General features: G+C 44.2%; 1 protein-coding gene across 2 annotated transcripts in view; it reads right to left on the bottom strand.

Annotated features, from left to right (window-relative positions):
* Positions 1-15,193, bottom strand: part of MYO7A (myosin VIIA) — a 186,193-nt gene that overhangs the window by 140,703 nt on the left and 30,297 nt on the right. For both annotated transcript variants that reach the window (XM_043504070.1, XM_038377727.2), the window contains exon 2: positions 1,360-1,417. In XM_043504070.1, the coding sequence (XP_043360005.1) occupies positions 1,360-1,377 (18 nt within the window). In that variant the 5' untranslated portion in view covers positions 1,378-1,417. The remainder of the gene's footprint in view (positions 1-1,359; positions 1,418-15,193) is intronic.

The raw sequence follows: 15,193 nt of genomic DNA, 5'->3' as shown, positions 1-15,193 counted from the left end.
TAGCAAGACTAAGTATTATCTAGACCATCCCTGACAGGTGTTTGTCTAACCTGCTCTTAATAATTACCAATGATGGAGATTCTACAACCTCCCTAGGCAATTTATTCCACTGCTTAACCACGCTGACAGGAAGCTTTTCCTAATGTCCAACCTAAACTGCCACCACAGGAGGATTCTTCAGTCCACTCTAAGGCCACTTTAAATCTGCTTTGCACCACTGGAGAAGCATAGACAGACTGAATGGGGCTGAAGATCTGGCTCACTATGGACCTCAGAGTAAACTTTGATACAGTCTGACTAGTTCTGTACAATGACTGTGTGTGTTTCTACCAATATACGACCACAAAAGCTTTCAGCATCACAGTCTGAAGGAGGGATATTCTGATCTGAAATGTGCTGTTCTTTAAAATCAGCGTCCAGTGTTGTTTTTATTTCCGCTGTCATTTTCTTTAGCGTCACTAATAAACCAGTCCAAGGCAAGTTTGCAGCGTTTGATGATGATGAAAAAGGAAATTAATCCCTTATCTAATCTAGTGAGGCGCAGTCTGTTTATCTCATGGATGATGCTCTCGGCAGCTCAGTTGAAGACTGCTGGATACATGTCTGCTGCTCCGTTTGATCTTGAGTGTTCCTGACAAGCCAATTTTAGAAATACCTATTCAATAGTGCCCAGCATGCCAGATTCTGCTCTGGTGTAAAGAGACTTCACTGGTGTCACTCCACATGGCCACCGGGATAAGGGCTTGATTTTGCAAGGCACTGAGAATCCTGCTCCTGAACCAGACAGAGCACATGCTTTGCTGGGGCAGGGCCAGAGTGACGCTGTGCTGAAAGTTAAACACGTGCTTCAGTGCTTTGCCCAAGTGAGAGGGCCACGTTCAGGGCCACGTCCTAAATGAGAGCAGATTTTGACAGTCTCTATTTCAGGAACTTCGTTGATTCTTTTTAAAGACACCCATGGTTCCATTATACATAGCTAAAGTTGAATTTAAGTGAAAATCAGGATCAAATATAGACTGGATTATCCCTCGAAGAAAGACTATTTTAAAAATGTCCATATCAAACATCTGCAAGCAGCTCTCACCATGCATCCCTGTTTGGCCCTGGACAAGAAAATACAAGTAGTGCATTACATGAGGTAAAACTCTTTCCAGTTAATCTGGGCTTTACAGTGCAATGATTTCCAGTAAGCCAATCAAGGACTCAGGCAAATGGGCACAAGATGTGTATCTTTCAACTGTCCCTTATAAAGGGATAGAATAGGCTAAAAATAACCCAACCCCCAAACAGGTCTTTTGTAGCTAACAAAGTGACATTTTAAAATGAGCAGCTCTAGAGTACAGGGAACAACTATCTTACCTGACGTAGAATGACCATGGTTCCTACGTAAACACATCAGCAATTGCCACTAGTAGCCCTGAAACAGAAAAGAAATTGAGCATTGAGATGATTGATATATTCTCTCACTCGTAGCCTGATCTCAGGAATGATGTGATGGCTTAAAAGATATAACTCTTCAAAGGCGGGCTTTGGGAGCACTTACAAACAATAGATGGGACTGTAAAGTTAATGGCTTTATACCATTAGTTCTAGACAGCAAAAGATAATCCTCTAATACATCCACATTAATACTGACACATTGCTGAATTAGACAAGCTGGCCTCCTAGGGTGATAAGAATAGATTCTTTTTGTTGATCTTTTTTGCAGAACATTTGAACATTTGTAAACTGAATATTATAAAGTTAGCCAAAGAATAACTGAATAAAGACATTATGATTTATTATTTATTTGAATGGGGCCCCGTTGTGCAAGCTGCTATCCAAACCAGTAGAAGAAAGATGATCCCATCCCCATAGAGCCCACGGAATTTAGGCCAAGGTGAGGGCTGCTTGAAAGTTTTCCACTGAAACAGTTTTTTAATGGAAATTTGCATTTTTGGCTTAAAATACTTTGCAAAAATTATTTGCTTTTCTTAGAAAATGTTGACTTTTTGTTGTAAAAACAAACAGCTGAAAACCAAAACTTTTAATTCAGAAATGTAAAAATATTTCTTCGTGATATTTTTGATCAAGATGAAATATTTTATTTTGGGTCTGCTTGACATTAAACCATATTCTCCTGAGACATCACAGGGCCTTGAGGGAGATGGCTGATCTGACACTTCCAAGAGCTACAAAGGTTGCCCATGTATACTCTAAATCACCTGCAGAAAGAAAGGATGATCTAGTGCTAGGGTGATAGCAGGGGAGTTGTGGGTTCAATTCCTTGCTCCACTACAAACTTCCTGTGTGATCTTCAGTAGGTCTCTTTGTTCCTGCTGATAATAATAGCATTTTCCTACTTCACAGATGCACTGTGAGGATAAATACATAGAAATAATTAGGTGTTCAGATACTGTTGTGATGGGAATTGTGTAAGTACTCACATGTTTTTTATGGAACGGCTGCCATAGGAGGTGAGATTAGTAAGACAGACTTTTCAACTTGGAAAAGAGACCACTAAGGGGGGTTATGATAGAGGTCTATAAAATCAACACTGGTGTGGAGAAAATAAGTAAGGAAGTGTTATTTACTCCTTTTCATAACACAAGAACTAGGGGTCACCAAATGAAAATAATAGGCAGCAGGTTTAAAATAAACAAAAGGAAGTATTTTTTCACACAACACACAGTCAACCTGTGGAACTCTTTGCCAGAGGATGTTGTGAAGGCCAAGTCTATAACAGGGTTCAAAAAAGAACTAGATAAGTTAATGGAGGATAGGTCCATCAATGGCTATTAGCCAGGATGGACAGGGATGGTATCCCTAACCTCTCTTTGCCAGAAGCTGGCAATGGGTGACAGGGAATAGATCACTTAATGATTACCTGTTCTATTCATTCGCTCTGGGGCACCTGGCATTGACCACTGTTGGAAGACTGGATTCTGGGCTAGATGGACCTTTGGTCTGATCCAGTATGGCCATTCTTATGTTTTGGAGAAAGAGTCTACTACTTCAACCAACCAATGCAGGGAAACTCAAAAGAGTTTAAACAAAAGGCCTCTGTGCCAAACTGTGTCACAGGCAGCAGTCAAATCCAAGAAGATGGCTGCTGTCTTTAGATTTTTTGAAAACCATTTTTGATAAAGGTGGTCAAGGCCGATACCATTCAATGTGTACGTCAATGACCTACCAGCTACACTCTCGCGCAAGTTTATCTATGCCGATGACACCAAGCTCAGTCCTTCTCAGAAATTGACATGGTCTTGAACGAAGAAGCTCCTGGCAGACTACTGCAGTCAACAGTCCCTGCAGCTGAGCTTTTCTAAGCTAAACGGTTTTTCTAAGATTGTTTCCAGTATATTCCATCTGCACAATGCAAGCGCAAGCTACGAGTTAAACATTTTCCTCAACGGCCAACGCCTGCAGCATAATCCAAACACATCTTTCCTTTGGTGTGACATTAGATGGGTCATTAACATACCGCAACCACTTGAGGAAGACGGCAGCCAATGCTCAGAAAATTGGCCGGTTCAACCTGGGGTGCAAGCGCCCAGACACTTAGATCATCAGCCCTTGCCCCCTGTTATTCAACAGCAGAGTACTGTGCTCCTGTCTGCTGTTGCTTGTCTCACACAAAGCTGGTCAATGTAGAGTTTAACAAAGTTATGCATATTGTTACCAGAACTTTATGGGCAACTCTGTTGCCATGGCTATTGATACTTGGTACCATAGCTCCACCCCTCATTCACCATGGAAAGTCCTCTGTCAAGTTGGTGGCTAATTTTGTGAGAATAGTGACCTGCCATTGTACGCAGACCTCTTCTACCACCCATCAGCTCGCCTATCTTCTAGACACTCTTTGTGGTCACTTATGCCACCACATGACATGATGGTGGAATCTGGTTGGCGCAATGAGTGGTCAGTAATAACAGTCATTAATCACTCTCTCATCACTGACCCAACCATCTGCCCACCAGGTTTTGATTTGCCAAGGCACCTGTGGTCATCGCTGAACCAGTTTAGAACAGGACAGGGCAGCTGTGTGGCCAATCTCTTTAAATGGAGTTTTTCTAATGACCCGGGATGCAGCTATGGTCAACTTCAGACTATGTCGCATTTCCTTGTTGAGTGCCCACTGACTTATTTTGATGGTGGGCTACCGGCTCTCCACCTAGCTGATGAAGAGACCATTAAATGGCTGGGCTCATTGTGCATACGCCGATGATGATCGTCACAGTGCCTAAAAGAAGTTGTAGTTTTGATGCCTCATGCCCCCATTTTCCTTTATGGGCAGGGCTCACTGGTTAGACTACATCTCCCATGACGCACCACAGCCATATGACTCACATGACACACTGAGATGGGTCCACAAGAGGGGAGATCATGGTGCATCATGGGAGAAGTAGACTTGCCAGGGAACCTGGACCACCAGGGAGAACAGGGGCATGCGATGTGTGAACTACAACTCCCATGAGGAACTGAAGAAGTGCAGGCGGACACAGTTCAAATTGAAATGTTTTGTGTCAATTTCAGATTAGTTTGTCAAACCAAACTATTTTGATTCAGGGCAATCCGACCCAAAACCAAACATTTTGTTTCAATTTTCTTCATGGAAACTTTCAGTTTTCAGATGAAATTTTTCAGCAATTGAGTTTTTAATAAAAAGACATTTTCCAGGAAAGTTTTAGACAATAATAATATTTTGTTTTCTTTTCCAACTAGCTGTGATCACGATGTTATAGAAGGATACAGAAACTAACGGTAGGGGATTCAGCCTTAAAAAAGTAAGGCATATACTGTTGTATGTGGGTGTCCAGATAATTTTATCTGGATACCTAAAACAATCATTTGCATCTGCAGCAATCATTACACGACTAAAATAAGAAGTTCAGTAGCTCATGATTTAGGTCTTATCTACACTGGGATTAGCACCAATTTTAGCCATTGGCGGTAGCAATCTATGAAGTTTAACAATTCTAGTGTAGACAAAGAAAGCTGCCATTTGAACTAGTGGAATCTGAAACGGAGATTAACTCAAATTATATAAATCATGGTTTTCACATTCATAGATTTTAAAAGCCTGAAGGGACCATTATGATCATCTAGTCTGACCTCCGACATAACACAGGCCACAAAATTTCACCCAGTAACTCCTGCACAAAACCTATAATTTCTGGTTGGGCTAAAGCAAATCTTTTAGAAAGACACCCAGTCTGGATTTAAAGATTTCAAGTGAAAGAGAATTCCTAGGTAATTTCTCCCAGTGGTTAATTACCCTTACTGTTAAAAGTATGTGCCTTATTTCTAGTCTGAATTTGTTTAGTTTCAGTTTCTAGCAACTGGATTTTGTTATACTTTTGTCTGCTAGATTAAAGAGCCCTCCACTACCAGAAATGTTTTCCCTCTATAGACCATGATCAAGTCCTCTTTTAACCTTATGTTCATAAACTAAGAAAAAATACAGCGAAGGGCAACAAAAATGATTATGAGTATGGAACATCTTCCATATGAGGAGAGATTAAAAAAAAACAGGGACCGTTCAGCTTGGAAAAGACACGACAGAAGGGGAAATGAGAGAAGTCTATAAAATCTGAACGGTGTGGAGAAAGTGAATAAGGGTTAAATGAACTATGGGTCATGGGGTGAAATTAATAGGCAGCGGGTTTAAAACAAGCATAAGGAAGCACTTCTTCATACAATGCACAGTCAACCTGGGAACTCATTGCCAGAAGATGTTGTGAAGACCAAAAATACAACTAGGTTAAAAAAAGAATTAAATGAGTTCATGGAGGATAGGTCCATCAGTGGCTATTATCCAAGATGGTAAGGGACTCAACTCCATGCCTTCATGTCTCTAAACCTCTGTCTGCTAGAAGCTGGGACTGGATGACAGCGGATGGATCACTTTGTAAATTGCCCTCTTCTGTTCACTCCCTCTGAAGCATCTGGCACAAGCCACTGTTGGAAGACAGGATACCCATTAGTCTGACCCAGTATGGCTGTTCTTATGTTCTTATTCCACTTGTTTGGTCACTTGACCTCAAATTCTTGTGATAGCTCTGTAGTGAGCCCTTTCCAATGTGTCAAAGTCTTTTTAAAGAGTGGGCACTAGTTGTCCCTATCTACACTTGGACTGATGCCTGGCTAACTATGGCTGAAATCCCCAGTATAGACCAAGCCACATACCAGGTCCAGTAAGTGCCCTTATGAAGGTTCTCCTCGTTCAAAAGCTTTTTAAACAGTTCTACCAGTATGCTCATAGGAAATGTCTTTCAAACCAGTAAGAGTTTTAAATCCATAGACATTTTAGGCCCAATTTTCAGGTTTGTAGCACTTGGCATCAGAGCCAATGGAGTGGAATAGGACACCTTACACATCCCTAATTCTGGGATTCGGGAAGGACCAGTTCAGCCCATTGCATGATCTGGAACAGTTGCATCCAGCTGCCAACAGCCAGCCCATATTTGGGGCTGAAGATCTGGTCTTTTAAATGCAGCTTATTCTGCTTTAAGGGATCCTGGGCTGGATTTGTTAACAGCAGATAGGTACTGTGCCATTCCATAAGTATTAATGCAGGGCACTTCCTGGGCATTAATGAACAGCTGTGAGCAGCTGGCATTCTAAGAGCAGCTAAGGGATCCCAGCTGCCTTCAGGAAATGATTGCAGCCAAAATCATCACAAATATGAACAGACAGTGGAAAAATCCATAATTGGAGGCATTTTTGTAATGGGTGAGGCCAGTTTCAGTTGTGTACAGAGCAGCTCAAGAGAGATATGATGGGAGGCAGTGCTGTCCTGGCTCTGCCACTGGCCTGCTGTGACAAGTCAGTTTGCCTTTCTGTGCCTCAGTTTTCCCATCCTCATAAAATGAGGATAATGACACTCACATTTACAGAATGGCTAAGTTTCACAGATGAAAAGCGCTACATAGGATGATTATTGCCCAGCTCATTAACCAGTCAGATTGCTTGCATTATCTTTCCTCATGACACCGTGCTTATCGTTACATGATAAGGGTCTGGCACAGTGCCGACAGAGACACAGCCTTAGTGGTATAAGCAACAGGTTCGGAACAGTTTCCAGAACACTCCTAGATCCATAGGCTCAGAGATCAGTAAAGTTGCTTCAGTCTTTCATCCCTTTCAAAGCAGACAAAGTGAGTCCCATGCAGGTCACTCTGTGATGTCCTTTCAGACGATACCATACACAGTGATTCTGTCCACTCAGCATGTCATGTAGTGCTTGTTGCTAGATTTGGTGTCCCCCATCCCCATTGTCCTTCGCCAAAAATTCTGTTGCTCCCACTCTTATTCAGTGTGCTGCGAGATAGCTGTCTTATGTATGTAGGATCTGACTGTGCGTCCTACAATGAGAAAACCTGAGTGGGGAGGGGCAGGAACCCTTGTAGGCTTCCTGGGGGAGGGGAGAGAGGGAGTGGGGAAAGGATTGAGATTGCATTGCGCAACCCCACATGGATAAGGGATTTGTGAATACACAAACCCATCCATGGAAAGAGTCCATGCCTATGTACTGGCTTCTTGCCCATTGTTGCCCTGCCCCAGTTCATTGATAATGCCACTTGCTCCAGCCCCCTCCTACCTATGGAGCCCAGGACCACAGAGCCCAGCTGTCTTCAGGAAGCCCTGTAAGATTCATCTATATGCCCAGGTTTTCCCATAAATTCCAGCTCACTTTCCCTGATCATCTCCTGGCAGCGTCCTCCTCATCTCTACTCTTCTAGAATCCTGGTGTGGAGTGGGGAGAATCAGACACTGAGTTATTGCTCCTGAAGAGAAATATTGACTGAGGCTCAGGTAAAGCTTGGTGTGCATTCAAAACAGGAAGCCAATAGGCCAGATCCACTCCTGCAGAGTGGGGTGGTGTGTACAAATTACACAGCCACACCCCAGAAGGAAGGATGCAGAGTACAAAGTCAAGCTCTGCTCCATTCACCAACTTTTGAATGTTACCAGGTAGCTGGAGTTCTAATGATGTGCAAATGTCCAGATTTATTGATAATCGGCCTGGAGGCAGAAAACAGGGCAAGGTGCTGCTTAGTAGGAAGTGCCAGTGAGCTACAGAGAGAGAGGTTTTGTAAGCATCACGACAATTGTTTGCCGTGGTAGGCAAGTAGATATTCAGCTCACTGATTTGTTACAGTTCCTTTGGGACAGGTGTCTCCTGCACACCTCTTGTAGGCAGCATAAAACAGGGAGGCTGAGGAGTGAGGACTTGATTCTGCATTGCCTTGCACCTTGTGCAGTTATTTACTGAAAAGTGGGTGTACAGAGGTAGTGTTATAAACTCCACTTTGTAGAGGTGTAAATGATCACACAAGGGGAAAGGCTATGGGGATTAGGCTGTGAACAAGTACTGGGACTGGATTACTATATGTCAGCCAGACATTGATCCCAGGCAAGATAATGGAGCAGCTGATGAAAGGAGGGGGATGTAATTAATGCAAATCATTATGGAAAATAGAGCCTGTCAAACTACACTGATACCTTTTATGAGATTACAGGTTTGTTTGATTATGTCAACATGATTACCATCAAGAAATCTAAGTATATAAAGGCATCCAACTTGGTACCACACAACATTTTGCTTAAAAAACTAAAACAGTATGAACTTAACCTGGCACACATTAAATTGATTAAAAACTGGCTAACTGATAGGTCTCAAAATGCATTTGTAAATAGGGAGTTGTCATCGAGTGGGTGTGTTTCTAGTGGGGTCCCACAGGAATCAGTTCTTGGCCCTACTCTATTTAACATGTTTAATCTATGACCAAGAAGAAAACCTAGACTCTTCACTTATGAAGTCTGCAGATGACATAAAAATTGGGGGAGTGGTAAGTAACAAAGAGGACAGGGAACTGATTCAGAGCGATCTGGGTCCCTTGGTAAATGGGGTGCAAGCGAACAATATGTGTTTTAATATGACTAAATGTAAATGTCTACATCCAGAACAAAGATTGTAGGCCACACTTACAGGATGTGGGACTCTATCCTGGGAAGCAGTGACTCTGAAAAAGATTTGGGGTTTTGGTGGATAATCAGCTGAACATGAGCTCCCGGTGTGATGCTGGTCAAAAGAGCTAATGCCATCCTTGGATGCATAAACAGGGGAATCTCGAGTAGGAGCAGAGAGGTTATTTTACCTCTATATTTGGCACTTGTGTAACTGCTGGAATCCTGCATCCAGTTCTGGTATCCACAATTCAGAAAGGATGCTGATAAATTGGAGAGGGACCAGAGAAAAGCTCTGAAAGTGATTAAAGGATTAGAAACCTGCCTTCTAGCAATAGACTCAAGGAGCTCAATCTATTTAGCTTAATAAACAGAAGGTTAAGAGGTAATGATTACAGTCTATAAGTATCTACATGGGGAGCAAATATTTAATAATGGGATCTTCAATTTAGAAGACAAAGATATAACATGATCCAATGACTAGAAGTTGAAGCTAGACAAATTCAGACTGGAAATAAGGGGTAAATTTTTTTTTAACAGTGAGAGTAATTAGCCGTTGGAACAATTTACCAATTGTTGGCCGATTCTCCAACACTGACCATTTTGAAATTAAGATCAGATGTTTTTCTAGAAGATCTGCTGTAGGAATTACTTTGGGACAGTTCTGTGGCCTGTACTATATGGGAGGTCAGACTAGCGGATCACAGCGCTACCTTCTGGCCTTGGTATCTATCCTCTCAACCCCCAAGTCAAGACATTAGCAGGGCCATGCTGAGAAGCTCACACTGCCACTGCCCATACTGAACCTGTTCTCCGCCCTTTAGTCTCTAAGGCTGACAACTTGACGTCTTTCACCAGCACTAAATCCTCTCAACTGTCTGCAGCTGAAAATACATATCCTGGGACCAAGGCGTGAGCAGTCCTTTGATATATGTACTCTCCATTGGTTTGCTCCTCCACCTCCTTGCAACTTGTGGTCACGTCGTGCGTCAACCTCTTGATACCTTCACTGACCCAGCGCTCCTAGCACTCATTTATATTGCAGCTGGGGGAGAGGGGGGAGAACAGGAGGCTATCCCAATAACTCTTCAGCTGAGTTAGACTCGAGAGTGACTGCTGGGCATGTTTACCTTATTGGTTCTTAAAACATAATGACCGATTAAAAACCAACAGGGCTGTAACGCAAATACAGAAAATATAAGAAACATGGACAAAGCTCTTCACTGGGTGTGAAAAGCATGGGTTTTCTACTGTAATCTCTCTCAGCTGGCAGTCTCTGAAATCAGTTCATGAAAGACAGATGGAGAACAATCACCTGACAGGCCATACTGCTTCTGGAATCACTCCAGCAAGCTAATTCTCAGGAGCACATGCTAATTAACCACTGATTAGGAGGCATTCCAGTCTTTAATTCTAAGCACAAATTCTATTCTTCTCTCCTGAGGCTTCAAGTTTCAACTAATTTCTCATCTGAATTTGAAGAATCCGATTATCTTAAGGATGAGTTGCATTTTCATACAAGGGCATTCATTAAAAGTGTAATTGTACTTAATATAGCACAGCATACAGAACATCCTTTGGATGGCATTCTTGGTGACCTAACAAGCTGTGTATGGTCAATCAGCATATTCATCATCTTAGATATAGCCCCAAAACAGTCTAGCAGAGAGAGATTAAATACGCTGATGCTCTCTGCACATTATCATACTCACCCAGTATCAAAAGGAGAGATTGGGCTGTGGTTAGAGGGTTTCCAATGTATTTTACTGTTTACCTGAGAAACTACATTAGGACCTCAGCATTACGAACACCTCGGGAATGGAGGTTGTTCGTAACTCTGCAATGTCCATAACACTGAACAAAACGTTATGATGGTTCTTTCAAAAGTTTACAGCTGAACATTGACTTAAAATACAGCTTTGAAACTTTACTGTGCAGAAAAAAAAATGCTGCCTTCCCTTTTATTGTTTTAGTAGTTTACGTTTAACACAGTACTATACTGTATTTGCTTCTCTTTTTTTTGGTCTCTGATGCTGCCTGAGGATATGCCTACACTATGAAATTAGGTCGAATTTATAGAAGTCGGTTTTGTAGAAAGCGTTTTTATACAGTCAATTGTGTGTGTCCCCACATAAATGCTCTAAGTGCAAATAGTCGGCAGAGTGTGTCCACAGTACTGAGTCAACCATCGACTTCCGGAGCGTTGCATTGTGGGTAGCTATCCCACAGTTCCTGCAGTCTCCACCACCCATCTGAATTCTGGGTAGAAATCCCAGTGCCTGATGGGGCCAAAACATTGTTGCGGGTGGTTCTGAGTACATATCATCAGGCCCCCCTTCCCTCCCTCCTTCCGTGAAAGCAAGGGCAGACAATAGTTTTGCGCCTTTTTTCTTGAGTTACCTGTGCAGACGCCATACCACAGCAACCATGGAGCCCACTCAGCTAACAGTCACCGTATGTCTCCTGGGTGCTGGCAGACACGGTACTGCATTGCTACACAGCAGCAGTTTATTGCCTTTTGGCAGCAGACAGTGTAGTATGACTGGTAGCCATAGTCGACGTACTCCTGGGTCTCTTTTAACTGCGTGCCTGGGCAAACATGGGAGTGACATAGCCAGGTCATTTCCCTTTTAAGTTTTGTCTCATGGCGATTGAGTCCTACCGGCAGTGCACTGTCTTTTAATCTGCAGCCAGCAGAAGATGATGGCCAGCAGCCATACTGCACCGTCTTCTGCCGAGCACCCAGGAGGTGACGATGGCTAGCGGTCGTACTGCACAGTCTGCTGCCAGCAAGATGTATAAAGATAGATGAAGTGGCTCAAAACAAGAAATAGACCAGATTTGTTTTGTATTCATTTTCTCCTCCCTCTCTCTGTGAAATCAACGGCCTGCTAAACCTAGTTTTGAGTTCTATCCTTGAGGGGGCCATTCTATTTCTTGCAAAGCCACCCCATTTGTTGATTTTAATTTCCTGTAAGCCAACCCTGTAAGCCATGTCATCAGTCGCCCCTCCCTCCATCAGGGCAACGGCAGACAATCGTTCCGCGCCTTTTTTCTGTGCAGATGCCATACCACGGCAAGCATGAAGCCCGCTCAGATCACTTTGGCAATTAGGAGCACATTAAACACCATACGCATTATCCAGCAGTATATGCAGCACCAGAACCTGGAAAAGCGAAACCGGACGAGTAGGCAACGTCAGCGTGGTGACAAGAGTGATGAGTACATGGACACAGACTTCTCTCAAAGCATGGGCCCTGCCAATGTGGGCATTATGGTGCTAATGGGGCAGGTTCATGCGATGGAATGCCAATTCTGGGCTTGGGAAACAAGCACAGACTGGTGGGACCGCATAGTGTTGCGTATCTGGGATGATTCCCAGTGGCTACGAAACTTTTGCATGCGTAAGGGCACTTTCATGGAACTTTGTGACTTGCTTTCCCCTGCCCTGAGGCACAAGAATACCAAGATGAGAGCAGCCCTCACAGTTGAGAAGCGAGTGGCAATAGCCCTGTGGAAGCTTGCAACGCCAGACAGCTACTGGTCAGTTGGGAATCAATTTGGAGTGGGCAAATCTACTGTGGGGGCTGCTGTGATGCAAGTAGCCAATGCAATCAAAGATCTGCTGATATCAAGGGTAGTGACCCTGGGAAATGTGCAGATCATAGTGGATGGCTTTGCTGCAATGGGATTCCCTAATTGTAGTGGGGCCATAGACGGAACCCATATCCCTATTTTGGCATCGGAGCACCAAGCCAACGAGTACATAAACCGCAAGGGGTACTTTTCAACAGTGCTGTAAGCACTGGTGGATCACAAGGGACGTTTCACCAACATCAACGTGGGATGGCCGGGAAAGGTACATGACGCTCGCATCTTCAGGAACTCTGGTCTGTTTCAAAAGCTGCAGAAAGGGACTTTCTTCCCAGACCAGAAAATAACCGTCGGGGATGTTGAAATGCCTATAGTTATCCTTGGGGACCCAGCCTACCCCTTAATGCCATGGCTCATGAAGCCATACATAGGCAGCCTGGAGAGTAGTCAGGAGCTGTTCAACTACAGGCTGAGCAAGTGCAGAATGGTGGTAGAATGTGAATTTGGACGTTTAAAAGTGTGCTGGCGCAGTTTACTGACTCGGTTAGACCTCAGTGAAACCAATATTCCCACTGTTATTACTGCTTGCTGTGCACTCCACAATATCTGTGAGAGTAAGGGGGAGACATTTATAGCAGGGTGGGAGTTGAGGCAAATCGCCTGGCTGCTGGTTACGCACAGCCAAACACCAGGGCAGTTAGAAGAACACAGGAGGGCGCGGTGCGCATCAGAGAAGCTTTGAAAACCAGTTTCATGACTGGCCAGGCTATGGTGTGAAAGTTCTGTTTGTTTGATGAAAACCCCTGCCCCTTGGTTCACTCTACTTCCCGGTAAGCTAACCACCCTCTCCTCCTCCCTTCGATCACCGCTTGCAGAGGCAATAAAGTCATTGTTGCTTCACATTCATGCATTCTTTATTAATTCATCACACAAATAGGGGGATAACTACCAAGGTAGCCCAGGAGAGGTGGTGGAGGAGGGAAGGACAAGGCCACACAGCACTTTAAAAGTTTAAAACTTTAAAACTTATTGAATGCCAGCCTTCTGTTGCTTGGGCAATCCTCTGGAGTGGAGTGGCTGGAGGCCCCCTCACTGCGTTCTTAGGCATCTGGGTGAGGAGGCTATGGAACCTGGGGAGGAGGGGCTGTAGTGGTGGTCTGTGCTCCTGCTGCCTTTCCTGCAGCTCAACCATACGCTGGAGCATATTAGTTTGATCCTCCAGCAGCCTCAGCATTGAATCCTGCCTCCTCTCAGCTTCAGCCCTCTCTTCAGCCCGCCAATTACTCTCTTCAGCCTGCCACCTCTCCTCTGGTCATTTTGTGCTTTCCTGCACTCTGACATTGTCTGCCTCCATGCATTCGTCTGTGCTCTGTCAGTGTGGGAGGACAGCATGAGCTCAGAGAACATTTCATCATGAGTACGTTTTTTTCACCTTCTAATCTTCGCTAGCCTCTGGGAAGGAGAAGATCCTGTGATCCTTGAAACACATGCAGCTGGTGGAGAAAAAAAAAGGGACAGCAATATTTAAAAAGACACATTTTATAGAACAATGGGTTCAGTCTTTCACGGTAAACCTTGCTGTTAACATTATATACATAGCACATGTGCTTTCATTCCAAGGTCGCATTTTGCCTCCCCCGCAGCGCATGGCTAGCCCCTCCACCCTCCCCGTGGCTAACAGCGGGGAACATTTCTGTTCAGCCACAGGTAAACAGCTCAGCAGGAACGGGCACCTCTGAATGTCCCCTTAAGAAAAGCACACTATTTCAACCAAGTGACCATGAATGATATCACTCTCCTGAGGATAACACAGAGAGAGAAAGAACGGATGTTGTTTGAACGCCAGAAAACATACACTGCAATGCTTTGTTCTACGATGATTCCTGAGTATGTGCTACTGGCCTGGAGTAGTAAAGTATCCTACCATGGTGGATGGAATAAGGCTGCCCTCCCCAGAAACCTTTTGCAAAGGCTTTGGGAGTACATCCAGGAGAGCTGCAAATGCCAGGGCAAATTAATCATTAAACATGCTTGCTTTTAAACCATGTATAGTATTTTAAAAGGTACACTCACCAGAGGTCCCTTCTCCACCTGGCGGGTCTGGGAGGCAGCCTTGGGTGGGTTCGGGAGGTACTGACTCCAGGTCCAGGGTGAGAAACAGTTCCTGGCTGTCGGGAAAACCGGTTTCTCCGCTTGCTTGCTGTGAGCTATCTTCCTCGTCCCCAAAACCTGCTTCCGTGTTGCCTCCATCTCCATTGAAGGAGTCAAACAACACAGCTGGAGTAGTGGTGGCTGAACCCCCTAAAATGGCATGCAGCTCATCATAGAAGCAACATGTTTTGGGCTCTGACCCAGAGTGGATGTTCGCCTCTCTGGTTTTCTGGTAGGCTTGCCTCAGCTCCTTAAGTTTCACGCGGCACTGCTTCGGGTCCCTGTTATGGCCTCTGTCCTTCATGCCCTGGGAGATTTTCACAAATGTTTTGGTATTTTGAAAACTGGAACATAGTTCTGATAGCATGGATTCCTCTCCCCATACAGCGATCAGATCCCGTACCTCCCATTCGGTCCATGCTGGAGCTCTTTTGTGATTCTGGGACTCCGTCACGGTCACCTCTGCCGACGAGCTCTGCATGGTCACCTCTGCCAA

This window comes from Dermochelys coriacea, chromosome 1 (genome assembly GCF_009764565.3).
Source record: "Dermochelys coriacea isolate rDerCor1 chromosome 1, rDerCor1.pri.v4, whole genome shotgun sequence".
Taxonomy (NCBI): domain Eukaryota; kingdom Metazoa; phylum Chordata; order Testudines; family Dermochelyidae; genus Dermochelys; species Dermochelys coriacea.
This window is presented reverse-complemented; position numbering and strand designations above follow the sequence as displayed.